Source organism: Meleagris gallopavo, chromosome 2, assembly GCF_000146605.3.
Source record: "Meleagris gallopavo isolate NT-WF06-2002-E0010 breed Aviagen turkey brand Nicholas breeding stock chromosome 2, Turkey_5.1, whole genome shotgun sequence".
In the NCBI taxonomy this organism is placed as follows: domain Eukaryota; kingdom Metazoa; phylum Chordata; class Aves; order Galliformes; family Phasianidae; genus Meleagris; species Meleagris gallopavo.
Window position 1 is genome coordinate 94,679,423 of NC_015012.2, and position 15,824 is coordinate 94,695,246.

The 15,824-nt window shown below is 37.7% G+C and overlaps 1 protein-coding gene across 1 annotated transcript; it reads left to right on the plus strand.

The window, feature by feature from the left end:
• The first annotated feature begins 817 nt into the window (after positions 1-817).
• RNF144A (ring finger protein 144A) lies at positions 818-12,696 on the plus strand. Its single transcript, XM_031552609.1, has 6 exons — positions 818-950; positions 1,149-1,209; positions 2,222-2,429; positions 3,520-3,667; positions 4,983-5,072; positions 8,117-12,696. The coding sequence occupies exons 2-6, from the start codon at positions 1,158-1,160 to the stop codon at positions 8,246-8,248; spliced, it is 630 nt and encodes a 209-aa protein (XP_031408469.1). The 5' UTR covers positions 818-950; positions 1,149-1,157; the 3' UTR covers positions 8,249-12,696.
• Positions 12,697-15,824: the final 3,128 nt, after the last annotated feature.

A 15,824-nucleotide genomic window follows, 5' to 3' on the forward strand; every position in this document is an offset into this window, starting at 1 on the left:
TGCAGAGAAAAGGGTTTCTCTCCCTTAGTCTTTCCCCTCACCTCCCTAGCAGGCATCTGTGTACTCACCTTGATGGGAGAAGTATGGAGGTAGAGGGATAGATATTCCTCAAAACTTAATGAGGGTTGGGCTTGACTTGCCCTTTTTCTAAAGTAATCCCCTGCCCTCTCTCTTGCTGACAGTCATGCTGTGTGCCAATGTGTCAGATGCTAATGTTTTCAGTTATGACTTAGATAAGGTGCTACGGTTGCTAGGAGAGAAAAAGTATTAGTACCACTAATATTTATTATTCGGTACCCATGGAAACTGTACTTCTTCTGGGAGTCCTAATTCTCACATTCTTGCTTCTTATGGAGCATAGACATACCATGAAGTTTACATAGTTATTTTCTGGAAAAAGAAGGCAAGATACACTCCTTGCTCTCTAGTGTTCTTGACAGACATCTATCTCTCGGTAATTACTGCCTACTAAACTGTGTTGTGATTTCCAGTCACACAAAGATTTTTGGAGTCAGGTTTTTACTTTTTTTCCTCTTAGCTCCCTGTTTGATTTGTCTCTTCCCCATTATTGCTGTTTTTTTTTAATTTTAATTTTATTTTATTTTAATTTGTTGCATATTTTAATTTGAGGAAGAATTATTTCATGAGGAAGTGAACTTGTTATTTTCTACCTGAGAGTATAGCCACAATACATGCTGTGAGTACAGGCCATGGTAGTTAAATGGACACATCAATATTTTTGTCAAAGAAGTTTATGTTCTTCAGAGTTCCAGAGGAAAAGTGTTAAAATATTGAGTGGCTTACTTTTGGTGGAATAGTTACCTCAGTCTTTGGCTCTCTTACAGTGCCTAAAACAGTATGTGGAACTTTTGATCAAAGAAGGTCTAGAAACAGCAATCAGCTGCCCTGATGCTGCCTGCCCAAAGCGAGGTCATTTGCAAGAAAATGAGGTATGTTTTTATTTACTGCAGATTGTTGGTTTTTTTTTTCCCATAATGTCTATATGTATCTTGCTCTTTATGTTACAGCTGACATTGTTGCCAGCATACATTTTTAACAATCTCAAAAGGTCAAACATTTTCTCTCCATTTGTTGAAAATGTCCTTTCTGTTCTTAATTGGAAATTTATCGTTTTCTTCCTTCAACAGATTGAGTGCATGGTTGCATCAGAAATCATGCAGAGGTATAAGAAACTACAGTTTGAAAGAGGTAATGTATGTAACACTATTCATTACAAAGTTTTGGGAATGGTATCACTCCTCAGCAATCCCAAAAATCAGAATCTGGTTCTGCACAGGATCATGTGCATTAATTGCGTGATTGTCAGAAAGAAAAAATGTATATATAGTTTCTGCTTTTGTTGGCATGATGCCCATTGCAATGTTCTAGGAATAAACTAAGGAAAGAAAATTACTATGTATTGTGCTGCTGTGTAACTGAGGGAGGGAGTGCCTTCTATTTAGAGTGTGCTTGAGAAGTATCCTGTTTCTTTTTAAGAAGCCACCAATATCCCTTATGCTAAAATCTGGTACATAAATATTAGGCAGTTAAGTATGTAATGATAATATGGCTCTTGTTAATTTTTATGAGGATATAAGCTGACTGGCTCACTTCAGTGATGTGGAACTGGGTGAAATCTTGTAAAGAGTATGTGACCACAGAGAACTTAGAGTAAGGCTTTTGCTGAGGGAAGAACCCAGCCTAGAGACCACTAAAGTCAGTGGTGAGTTTTTATTGACTCTAGTTGGCTTTGAAATATGAAATAACTTACCAGTAAACAGCCTCCAAGAGAAGGATGAAACCGGGTAACACTTGTTATTCTTGTGGTTATGTTAGTGCAGAGACCAACTGAAAGTATAATCCTACTGGGCAAGGCACTGTAAAAGCACTTTTTCATACATTATACCTGTATAGCTGTATAGTTATATAGGTATATAACTATATTTGTTAAGTACAACTGAAGAAAAATACCACATCTTGTTCTCAGAACAAGTTTAGTTCAGTGAATGAAAATGAATAATTAATTCTGATACTGGAAACCCGCTTTACTTTGGTGCCTATTTGATAAACAGGCCAGGTTTATGTCTAAGTGAGTAGAATAAATTAAAAAGCTTCCTTTGAAAATGTGTGGTTTTGAATGCCCTGCCAGTCAACCTCAGCTGGAATATATTTTTGTGGAAGGCTGGTCCTTTGAAATTTGTTCTTTTATGTCCCTGTCCAGAAGTGCTTTTGGATCCATGTCGGACTTGGTGTCCGTCCTCTACTTGCCAAGCAGTTTGCCAGCTCCAGGAATCAAGCCCACAGAGCCCTCAGCTGGTCCAGTGCAAAGCCTGCGACATTGAGTTCTGCTCTGTTTGCAAATCTAATTGGCATCCAGGTCAAGGCTGTCAGGAGAACATGCCAATCTCTTTTCTTCCAGGAGAAACAAGGTAAAGTATTGCAAAGGATCAAGTGTTTGGAAACAAAACACTGAATCTTTGAACAAATATAAATATGAATAGTAAAGAAGCAATTTCCAGATATTTAGTTTAAAGGTGTTTTCCTTCATCTAGTCATTTGCATTTTTATAAATGTGTATTCAACAGCGGAATAGACCTCTCAGCTGCCTCACCCCTTGTCACCATTCCCAGCAAAGTGCAAAGGAGCTCCTTCAACCTCTATCAGCAGCTCTTTTGCCCCAGTGGGAAAAATATGACTAGGATATTGTCCTGATGAGTTCCTATTCATGTGCTCTTTGTGTGTGCTTGATCAGAATAGAATCTCAGTTAACTTCATGGAAAGCTAGAATGCTTGATCTATTTTCCTTATTTTTTTCATTACTTTTACTTCTTACTTCATTCTTTATCTTAGGTAAAAACTAAGGTGAGTTTTCCTTAGTATTTTGGAGCTTAATGTGCCAGTAGCAGTTTGTGCTATCTGCATTTGGAGTTTCATATACACTTCATGTATTCAAAGCATTTTTCTGTGACATGGTTGCCTATAGTATGACTAAAGATTTTATGTCCTTTTATCCAGCCACTGATTAAAGGGCAATCAGTTGATTCCCCATCAGTTAATCTTGTATCTCCCACTGGCAGTGGCTACAGGAAGTTACATTTCTCAAGACATATTTCAGTGTTTGGCATGCATAAAAGCTCTGCAGGGTATAAAGCTCCTCAATGGAATTAAATGTTCTTCCACTGTTTCCTCTTTGTTGTGCCCACTGCACGATGGAGTGTCCTACAGTTTTACATAGTGGTACAAGACAAGAAGAAGAGGCACTGATTGTAACTTATGAACCATGCTTCATTAGGACAGTGTTAGAGATGAAGAGATGAACTCTGAAATAACAGCATTCCTCAAAAACGGTTTTTGTTCTGGAGGGAAATTTCTAGAGAAGATTCTCAAGGAAAGCAGGAACATGCAATCTCAAGATTTTTTTGAAAAAGTAGGGATAACTTCTCAGCACAATTTTTAAAAATTCTTCTCTAAACACTCTCATGACCGCATATCTTATAAGTTCCTTACTGTCTCTGACAGTTCCGTTTTTAAAATGGAAGAAGACGATGCTCCAATCAAGCGCTGTCCAAAGTGTAAAGTTTACATTGAACGAGATGAGGGTTGTGCCCAAATGATGTGTAAGAACTGCAAACACGCCTTTTGCTGGTACTGTCTGGAATCTCTCGATGTGAGTAGATGCAGTACACTCTGATTCTCAGGAGGTTAGAAGTTCGTTGTTTTGCTATCCAACTGTCTTATTTATCAATTAATACTAGATCATTATTTTCTGCATAACTTGATGCACTGGGACCCCCCAGAGCTGATGCTGGTAATTTAGTAGAATTTGTATATTCAATTTTACCTGTCTGACCTATGTGATCTTAGCGTTTCGTCCATGTGAGCTAGGAAATAATTATTATAAAGTAAAATTTTGTGAAAATATTCTGTTTTCAATCTTTACGAGGCATTTATCGTGGGAGTTTTTGGCCTCTTTTTTAATACTGCTTTATTTAGCACTGACTTTTCAATGTTCCCTTTCGTGAAAAAGTTGCAGGATAAGTATAGCAGTGTTCTCAGTTCTGTGGAAGTTTAGCAGACAAACACTAGATTTGGTGCGTCACCATGCAGGAGGCTAAAACTTGGATTTGTTTACTGCTTATTGTTTCCATGGGACAAGAAATAGGTCTCATACATCAAAAAGAATGCAGTGTTACTCTAATACCAGGAATTTGTCAGTCTATAAGCTGCTGCTGTGTTTACACAGCCTGTTATTGTGCCCAAAGATCAGAATACATATAGTATACAACATCTGTTTCCATGTCATCCGTTTTATTTTATAGCATTGTTAACAATAGCAAAGGAAAAGTTTTAGGCTCCTAAAAGCTACTCAGTGTTCAAATCCTATGGTTGTCCCATTTTAATGTTTTACCAACAGACCTACAATTGCAAGCTTGTTAAATGCTCAGTTAAAAAGGAGTGTTCCCCTGGTACTTGACTTGCTTGTAAAAGGATGGTAGGACAGATGGCAGAATCATTTCTCAAAAATCTGTATTGGCCTTACTTTTATTTTTCAATTAATAAAATAAACCAAGCCTTGGAAGCCTGCGGTACAAGTATTTATTCTCCTTTGTTCCTTATGTATGTGTATATAATATGTGTCTTTGACAGCTTTTGTTCTTGGACCCTCTTTCTAAACTTGATATTAGCATTAAATATTTGAGTTGAGAGCCTTTGAGAGAACAGATTCCTTATATACACTTAAGACTTCCTATACAAAGCCATTTGTGAAGAGACTTAACTGTAAACAAAGGCACTTTGGAAAGGTTGAACCTGGTCATGACCACTTTATCAAACTTTTACCTTCATGTACAATTCCTGATTTTAAGTTCTCAGGAAGTAGTATTCTATAATTTGAAGAATAGTTTGTACTTCTGTATATTGCCTACCTTTCCACTTAATATTTTTCAGGTTTATTGCCTACTTTTCTATTTAATATTTTGTAGGATGACTTTCTCCTCATCCATTATGACAAAGGACCTTGTCGAAATAAGCTGGGACACTCCAGGGCATCTGTTATTTGGCACAGAACACAGGTAAAACTCAGATCTTTAAAAGCATTGTATGGATCTACAGAGAAACAATACTGTAACGGTGCCTTCCTTTCCCTTACTCATTTTAACATCTCAGAGTAAAATCCTGTTCTGAATGGTAGCTAATGTCCATAGCAGGTTTAAAGAGGGCAACAGCTTGGAGAAAAATATTTTGCTGTCCCAGAAAGGACACCCTGTGGCAGAAAACCATGAAAAACTATAAAGGATTATGTTTGCTGAAATAAGTAAAGTCCCAATCTGAATCTGTTCTCAGTAAATGTGGTGGAAATCTCTTTTGCCAATACCCCTACAGTCAAACGGGAAACTTATCCTCCAAGAGATTTTTTGCTTCCAATGCAGAACTGGAAAGGAATAAGCCTGGGTATGCTGGATATGGCTCTGGGCAGCCTGGTCTAGTGGTTGGCGACCCTGCTCATAGCAAGAGGTTTGAAACTGGATGATCACTGTGGTCCTTTTCAACCCAGGCCATTCTACGCTCAGTATCTTGCTATTGCTTCAAGTTGACTCACTCATGGAGATTAGATAGAGCTTGGTAGTCTAGCGTGTAACCCAGTGATCTTATTAGTAGTTCCAAACATGGATTCAAACTGACAATTACAAAGAGTCTGAGGATACCTCTTGTAGTCTAGAATCAGTCTGACAGGACCCAGTGTGAATGCTTGTAATAAAAGCACTGTCTGCACTACTTTCATTCATGTAATATAAATGCCAGTGTGACTTAGTCTAATCTACTGCTGTAAATTAGGCAGTCATTTCAGAGATAACAGAACATCTGGGTATCTAATTCATCTCTTCCTAAATTAACTGTCTGCCAGTAAATATTTACCATAGCTTGGGAAGAAGTAAGTTTCTTGAAGTACAGGTTTCTTTCTGTTTGAGAATAAACTGAATTCTGGACAAACAAATGATATGAGAAGAATCACAGCCTTCTCCCTCCAGAGCACCAAAGTTAATGTACTTAAGCTTTCTTTATATATCTGTAATAGAGGGGATTCACTCTATATTTGGAATCTGTTCTTTGCAACAGTAGTTAATACAAGTGTGATTGATTGACAGTATGCTTGATGTTCTGGTCACTGCTGAAAAAAAGAAAGAATTTTCTTCCAGTGAGAATATAGTTCTGCTGAACTTACTACTGGCAATTCAATGTTGAATTCATTTCCTTATGTTAAGTTTCTTTGAGTATTTATCCAAGGAAAATTGAAGTGAAACTTTGTTTTATTGTTTGTGGATTTTAAAAAAATGATATATTTTGGCCAGAAAGAATGATTTGGTGCTACACAGGGCAGTGACTTCTTCAGAAGCAACTGAATTGAGTGGAAAATAAGTAACCCTCAGTCAGCAACCTACTATTAAAAAGAACTAAGTAAAAAAAAAACAAAGAAAAACCCACCACAAAACAAACAGAAAACTCAAGTGAAACCTAGACATGTCTTTAATAATGCCATGATGAGGTTGAAAGGAAGCTGTAAATAGTCATCTCATAAATATTGGCACTTGTTGGTCCAGTCCAGTGACTTGGTATCTACCAGCTTGGTTCTATCTCACCTCTAGTGTACTTTATTGCATGAGCTGCAAAGAGGTAGGCAAAGCCAGTTACAGCTCATGGTTTGTGAAAAAGATGAGAAGTTAGCTTTATTTTATGTCAGTAGCAAATGAATGCAGAGTAGTAAATAGAAGTTGCATCAGATTGTCAGCAATTCCAAAAAAAGAATGAGTAATGAAATGTGCACACCATTAGAGCTGCAAAAGAAATTTCTCTTGGCAAGAGATAGTACTCTTAGAATAAGGAGGCTTGATCTCCTTATCCCTAGACGGCCAAAAAAGAACCTGGCACAAGGTGAGGAGACTGACGGGGAGCTGCTTATCACTGTGCTGTTTATCCCACAGCGCCATCTCCTGCCACTGCCGCTCCAAAATGCCTCCCTCATAGAACTGCAAGAGAGAAGTACCTAGCAATCAGCAAGAGAAATGGTGCATAGCGGGCAAAAGCACTCATAAATCATCCCTTCTCTTCCAAGGCAAATTAAATATTTGCCAGCTAGTTGAAGCGGCATATATAGCCCTGGCTAGGAGAATTCTTAACGAGGACTGCACTGTAATTTTATTTTGCCTTCTGTTTCAAGGAGTTGCTGGCAGATTAGCATTCCCCTCCTGCCTCCATTATTCAAAATTATTCACAGACACTCTCGTGTGAATAAATCTAAGTGATTTTCTTCAATAATTTGCAGGCATACAGTTGCAGCTGTCTATGACAAATGGGAAACTTCCTCAAGCAGTGACCCTCTGCCTAAATGTATAAATAAATAAATAAATAAAAATCCAAATTAAACTCTGTAGAGACTAATTGTTTGGCACACTGAGAAAATGGACGATTTGTTGTCTTCTGCCCCTTCTGTGGAGGGGATGATCAATAATGTAAATGAAAAAAAACAAGTACTTTTAGATAGTTAGGTCACGTCCCCTGAAACAGCAGGATTAGCTCTGTTCTGAATGCAAAAAAAAACATTAGGCATATGTATGGTTGGCCTTCAGCCCATAATGTTTGTAGTCTGTGACTGGGATTTCCAAGCTTGTGTTTCTACTGGTGAGAAGATTCTCCACGAACAACACCAGATCTTTGCTTATTTTCAGAACTTTCTTCAGGAAGAGAGTAGGAGCCTGTCTTGTAGTCTAGATCCTGATATTTAATAGGCTTGATCAAGAAAAAAGCACCTAGTTGGTTGCTTCATTAGCTGTTCCAAATGCAACAAAAATAAAATAGGCAAACAGCTGTTAGCCGCACATTGTGTGATGGAGCTGAATCATGCAGCATGGTTCTGACTGTAGCAACAAACATGAACATTTGCTCTCTCGTGCTTGCTGACTTGGGAAGTTGACTATAGCATACAGGCAGGAAAAAGCTGCAGCTCTGGTGAGGCCAGTGGCAGTTGCTGAGATCCATCCAAAGGACACTGATTTTGTGCTGATGTCATCAGAATCTAGACAGGTATCATCCCTAACGGTGCTATTCCTTTGTCTTGCAGGTGGTTGGAATCTTTGCAGGATTTGGTCTTCTACTTTTGGTGGCCTCCCCTTTCCTTTTACTTGCTACACCATTTGTTCTGTGCTGCAAGTGCAAATGTAATAAAGGAGATGATGACCCTCTACCTACCTAGATCAAGGGAAGATTGGACTCATCACAACATGTGTTTTGATTTTATTATTGCTGTTGATGTTTCTCTCTTGCACTTACATTGCTGTAGCCTTACTTGCCCTGTTCTGCTTTTCATTGACTCACAGTCTTGGTTCCAGGAACTGTTGCATAGATCAAGTGGTAATAGACAAAGACAGTAATGAAAGGCAAGTTTGGTGCTTAAGGGAGACCATGGACCCAGGTAGCTATCTGAAAGGAAGAGGTGATATTGCTAAAACATAATGCAAAAGGTTTCTCTGGCCCTGCTGGAGGACTGGGAACTGTGCTGAATGACTTCAACAGCACAAGCTAACAATGCATATAAATCAAAAGTCTCTGCATATTTGTTTGCTTCAAAATTTGATGTCTTATTCCTGTAAGTTGTCTATCATTTTAATTGGATAGTCAACTTTTTTGTGTCTTTACCATGTTTGTTATGTGTTTTTGTTATTGCTATCACAACATCCTTTTTAATGCATATTTTTCCAACTATAACAAAGTCAATAAGGTGCATATAGGCCATCCAATGCCTTCCTTGAAGTATGGGGACGGACAAAGGGACAAAGTTGGTCCTGTTGCCTTCCTGGAATATTTTGAAGTCTTATTAGAAATTTGTTTGACTGGAAGCTACATTTTTAGAATAAAGTGATGAAGCTGTATGGTTGAGTGGTGACACAAACCTGCAATCTAATCAAGGTTCTTTTAAAAATGATGGTATTTTACTGCTGGACCACGAGTGTTTTTCTGAATTGTTATTTTTGCTGTTTGGAGTTCTGCTACACTTACAGGGCTATGTAACTTCTAATCCAGGTATCTCAATCTTTTTATATAGATAGATAATCTTATTTAAACCAAATGTGTAAATAGCTGTGCTATTGAAATATTTTGGGAGTTCAGAATAGTTTGCTTCTGTCTTTAGGGCAGGTATTTAAAATACAGTACTAGTTTTACTATTTAGCAGACTCTTGGATTATCAATGAATCTTTCCTTCTGAGTATAAAAATACATCAAGATCATCCCTGTAGTTAATAATAAAAAATGCCTGGGATATTTGTGGAAGTTAACATTTAAACTACTTAGCCCATTATCAGAGTTAATATCTATGGTGTGTGCTATTTAAGAACAATACTGTGATGAAACAAGTTTTCATTTGACAAATAATAACTAACTCGATGTAATAATTTTGCAGAATTCAGTGCTGTGTGTTTCCAGGGTAATAAAGTGTGCTAGTCAACCTACTGTTAATCATTGTAGTTTCTCTTTAGTAATATTTTATTTGGAAACCATTTTGCTTTGATTTGAAAGCTGGCAGAAATTTGATTAATAACTTGTCTCTGTGAAATATGAAGCACCTGAATTGATGTGCATATCTGCGTATAATACCAGAGGAAAATCTTCTGAATGATGTGTAGACTGAAGTTTGACTACATTTTTTTCATCATTTATTTCTGTGCTTTGTCAGTGTGCTGAGATTGATGAATACATTGAAGCCAGGATAACTTTGCACTGAAAATGTATTAAGCCTCTTAAATGCAACAGCTTCTGGCTGCTCTCACAGGCTGGGAATTTAATTTCATAGCTCAAGCATAGGAAAATAACTCGTACTCTTCATTACCTTTTATTTTGTAATATTCACCCACTAGACAAAAAGATGCAGGGTACAGTTTTGATACGGGCCATTGTTTTTTGGTAAAACATCTCTTGGATTTCTTCCCCTCCCTCTCTTTCCCAGTTTAATGATATCCAAATTCAAAATGTGTCTAAACACAGGTTTTAGTTCTGGGAAATGGAAGTTATCTGCAATTCACTTATTCTACTTGATTTTAAGGACTACAGCCATGATTATATGAAGAAAAAGGACAGCGGATTCCCAACAGTCTGAACTCTTTTTGAGGTGTTCAGCTTGGTTATGGCAAGGTACAGCTCAGATCTTTAATTGTAATATCTGATTTTTGTTATCATAGTTCTTTCATATGTCTTTGTTATTAAAAATTGTTTAGCTGTTCCAAAATATCTGTAGGGAAGCCTAAATAGTGCATATCCCATCCCTGGTGGAAGAGCACTGTCTAAGCCCACGTGCCCCAAGTCACAGCTTCCAGGTGCAGAAGCAATGGCAACCCTTCTGCAAAGGACAGCTTCCTGCAGGTAAGCTCATAAGAGGTGGTAAAGCTCAACTACAGTCTTTCATCCTTGGCCCTGTAGTTCTGTTTAACTGCAGAAAAAGAAATGGATGAAAGGACATAAAGATTTCCTGGGTCATTAATTTCCTCTAATTAGAAGTGCTAAGGGTTTTCCCTGTATGTGGCAGTGCTGATGATAGGAAATAGCCGAGGTGTAACCACCTGCTAACAGCACCTGGAGTGTCCTTGTCTGAGATTTGATTTCTACTGTGCCTTACTTAGAGATAGCCTTTCTGTGGCAATATAGTAAGGCTGAAGATTCCCACAGTATTGTGGCCAGTTAATAATCAATGTCAAAATTAATGCATTTCCAAAGTTTAAAAGGGAAAGATAAAGAATTCCTTCAAAAATGTGGACATTAAATAATTGATACTTGCAGATAACATTATATATAATCAGAAAACTTTGTACTTCTGTCAGCATATCTGATCTCAATGTACTTGAATTGCTAAGGGAGATTTTTATTACATATCTCTTGATTCATATCATGTTAGGGTCAACTATATGTCTGCATATATTTCCCAAATACCTAATCCTTTCAGGTATGCTAAGTATCATTCCATGTATGTTCTCGGGGATTTGGTTTTGTTCTGTTTCTTGTTGTTGTTTCTTTTAATTTTTTTTTACATGTTGGGTCTTTTTCCAACATAGCATATTTCTGTCAATGATACATTGAATTTCAGACATTCTTATGTTATAGTTTCTGTTGATGGTGTGAGATTTGATACCCTTATGTGGAATTGTAAATACATTATTATAAACTCTGAGATTTAAGCCCCGTGACATGGAGAGGTGAATGTCTGCTGCTTTTCCGCTGAAACTCTGTTACAACAGCTTTTTAGATTTTCATCTGAAAAATAAGATTTACTGCATGATTTCTGTTGCATTTTTATAGCTATGCTATTATTTAGTTTGTTAGCACTGTCTTATATGCAGTTTTTAATGTCTTTTGTAAAAGTACATTATTTGCACGTTCTGTTGGGGTGAAATAGTATCTTGTCCTGTGAGCATGGGACTGAGCGTGGAGTCCAGGCTCCAGAGACTTTGAATCTCCCTAGACTTATCATTGGGCTCAAGTCAGCCCCGAGAGAGATCAGTAGCACAGTGGCAGTAGCACTGGGTCTTCCCTACGTGACATTGGACAAGTCACTTATCTCCTTTTCTCTCAATTTAACCGTCTTTTACACGGATGGACCAATGTTCACCTACCTCACAGGAGAGTTGTGAGGACAAATTCTTTGGTTTTAAGGCCTTTCAAGATTCTCTGATGAAAGGTTATATATAAATGCTCGCAGTAGATTTACATTAATACTTCAATTTAATTCATATTGTCTTTCAACCTAAAACCTCCTACTATTGACTTTAGTATGTCAAGAATTTGGGATACTTTCTCCCAGGTACCAAGCAGCATGATCTTCCCTCAAATATTCAGGCAAAATCCCAAATAAGAGCTGAATGGTGAAACTCTGAGCTTACAGTTGATACCGTGACATGCAGGAAACACAATCAAAATTAGAGAAAAGCTCTCTTGCTTATAGAGCTGACAATAAAAGATTCATAGATCAGAAAAAGATGAAGTGCTTTTCATTTAAAATTGGAATGGGCGGGGAAAAAAAAATGAAGTTTCATGTATTTCATCTGTAGTTCTTTTACTGCATAGGAATAAATATGCTTAACATAGACAGTTTTCATCCCAATATGGTGCAGCATGCATAAAGCTTTGTGCAGGTTAGCTCTTTAAAACCAAAGCTTATACGTTTCACACATATTATCTACAATCCAGAGGAAAACAGGTAGAATGGTGGTTGTTGATGACAGTGATATTAAGGACATCAAAAAAACCTGCATCAGTGCTTAATTGCTAGTGCACTTATACTAAGTAAGGCATGCTGTTTGTGTTTAGAGCCCTACGGTCTTCATTGTTGCTTTGATTTGTGTATCTCTCATCAGAATTCCAGAAACATTAGGTACAGGTACGTGGTACATAACAGAACCTTTCTTGATCATTTTATCATGGATGTATTTTAAACTTGCATAGGAATAAGCATGAAGAAGTCATGCATATGTATAAATAATGTATTTGGCCAAGTGTAAAAACAGTTCTGTTGATGTATTTGAAATGTAAGTACATTTTGTGCCACTAACACTGTGATGTATAAAAGAGCTGTTGAATGCCTTTTAATGTTGTGTTTTGTACTTTGAATCATATTGAAGAGTTTAATTTGTAATTTCAATAGATATTTTAAAGGAATGTGTCTCTTGTGATTCTTCCAAGTCATTTTTCAAGGTTATGTGTCTGCTAAAGAAAAGTACTTCTGTTACGGTAGGACTGCTTATGCTTACTTGCCTATCCTTACTTCAGAACACACAGCTTTGATGACTTCCTACCTCATTTCTGGGCATAGCTGACGTTTCTGCCTCCTGGTCTCCCACCTGAGCCAATAGAGTGAATCTGGGCACCTCTGGAGATGGACCCAACTCACAACCAAGTCTCTGGTACAACTCCTGTTGCAGGCACTTCTTGTGGGCGATTCCTGGGTGAATTTTGCTCCACTGTGCATCACTCTGAGCCATGAGTATGTGTTTGCACCACAGGTTTGGTTCTGATGGAAAGGATTGAAGCAGATCTCTCCAGAGTGAGTAGTTTGTATTCACCTCAGCTGCTGGTACTGAGGTTGAGATTTTTAAGGCAAAGCCCAACCTCTCGAACAACAGAACACCCTCAGCTGTGTAACAGTGGGAATTTGCTCTCATATCCTCAATTCCATTAACAAGCAGTTTACATTCTGCCTGAACTGCAGTTTTGGATGCAATCTTTTCTTTGGTCCCCATAGTTTCTTTCTTGCTTGATATAAAATAGTTTGTCCTACTTAAAAAAAAAAAGGACTCAATCTATTCAAAAAGAATAAGGTGTGCATAGCTCATATAAAAGTTGAACAATTCTAGAAGCAGATATCATTAACAAAGCAATCCTTCTACTTTTTTGCTCTGCTCCCAAAGTCTTTAGCTTCCAATTAGGCTTTGTTTTGCCTTGCAGTTTTCTTTTAGAGAGGAGAGTTAGTTTTCAGTCACTTGTAATTAATTCTCCTGCAGTTTGGTAACATTCAACCTCTTGGGCATATCCTCAGTCTTTATTCGAGATTCAGCTTACCTTGCCACACAAGGGCTTTCTTACTAATGTATGTGACTAGGTTTCTGTAGAAGAGGTCCATAATAAGAGAAACAAGAAACTATAGAAAGAGGATGTGAAGTCACAGATTTCAGGGTCTCACCTGTCTAAAATTAGAGCATTTAAGCAAACTAGGAGTGGTCCTAATGCCACAGTAACTCCAAAATTGTACCTGGGCATTGGGTGGGAGAATGACTCAAAATCAGTCCAGTAACTGTCCTCCAGGATCTGAATGATTTAGACAATCGAATATTACAGCACAAAAACATAGCACTGTTAAATAGACATATAACTGCAGGGGTTGAATTACTTACACTGTGGGGTAATGCTAAATGTTGCCACTGCCAACACAGAAGAAAGTGTTTCCACAATACATTATTTTGGCTTTCAGTTTTAGTTTTATTCTGAGACCATAGAGGATGTTTCTTACAAGAGATTTTGTGCTTACCCGACCGCAGCACATCTAGACTTAAAGCCTGATTTTTTGCAGGATAGAAAGCCTTTTCTACCCACACTGTTTTTTGGGAATGAAGACTGAGCCTTGAATCTGACACCACCTAAGTATGAGGTTTGTCTTAGCTTTCAGCTTTCCTTTAACTGCTGTCAGTCAGTGCAAAAGCTCAGCCATTTCCTGGAAGGTGATATTCCCTTGCCATCCTATGTTGCTTGTTAAGGTAGCTGTCTGGACAGTCTAGTCAGCTTTTTTTCAGCCACTTAAAAGATACTTATTTTTTCCCACCCACTTTGACTACAGACGTCTAGGCCACAGGCTTTGTCCAGGCATACTATAATTCTATAGCTAAAACTGAGCAAAGCATCTTTTTACTCTTAGAGTCCTTAGCACAAGTGCTGCTTTCAGATACCAGGTGCAAATTAGAACCAGGTCACTCTGCTCCCATATGGAATTTCCAGATGAATGTCTGTGATAATGACTCTGATTCACATAGACAAATGTTTCAGTAATGTAGATGATGCAAACCAACTCACACATACAAACAACAGAAATTCAGCTTTTTTTTTTTTTAATTTTTCCTACCTGAAAATGAAATGAATGCTGTAATAAATAATAGTACAAAATGCTAAATATAAACCTCAGTCCCAAAGAATAGAGCTCCTGGGAGTAAGCTGTAGGTATCCTAACTCAATATTGTTTTCTAAAATCCAATTGTAAATGTGTGTGTCTAGCCCATGTGTGGTACTTCATTTTTATGCACAGCATGTTCCTAAATGTCAAATATGTCTTCTAGTTAGTGTAGCATATCTATGTCTTCAGGAAGTAGAAATTCCACTGCATAAATTTGTAGAACAAGAAATCTGATCCTGGAGCAAAGCAAGTTGTCCATACTGAATAGACTGATAAAGACTCTGGGATATTTTTGGCAGCTTTACATGCAAAAAGTATGTTGGGAATAGAATCTAATATTTTCTTCTTTCAGAACGCTGCCTTTCTCCCTCCTTCCCCCCTCTGCCCCCCCAAGTACCTGGAAAACTAAAAGTAGAAGCCTGTAAGTGTAAGTAGTACTTCATGAATGCTACGAATTGGGTGCTCAGAGCCCATTAAAACAGGTTAGTATTCATGTTACGTTTAGTGAGTTTGTGTTTTAATTTTAATCTTAGTAGTCCTGCTCACCTTGCTGTGAGAGTGAGCGTGTGCAAAAGGGAGCTGTGTTTGTGAAATGGATTTTCTCTGTCAATGACTTGTTTCAATTGCCACAATTTGTTTGCAGGCTTGGGCGTTCCTGAGATCTGCACTGTTATGTTCTTTGAGAATGATTAAAACCAAGCACACACATTGTTTTTCCTCTTTTGTCATTTGAATTGGTGTTTTAATGGGTGGCATAAATGCTGCCTCAAGAGCCTGAGGTCTCATGTTTTGACGACACTGACATTTTGTGGGATTACCTGCAGAAGAAACGCATACAGATTGTGCAAAATTTAATCTGAAAATTGCCTTGTCAAAAGAGAATGGTGCAGCATTTATTTCTTCATTTTTGAACACACTCATTTTGATTGTGTACATGAGGCTTCTACAATGGGTACAGGTCAAATGAGTGACACTTGAGCTGGAATATGGATAGGCTATTCTTTAGTGCATTTTAAAAAGCACTCAAAAGCGTATTTTAAGCCCTTATGCTGCCATGAGCCAGCAGGGTGCAGTCTCTGAACACCATTGCAAGCAAAAAGAAATAGCTGTCTTTGAGAGTACTGAA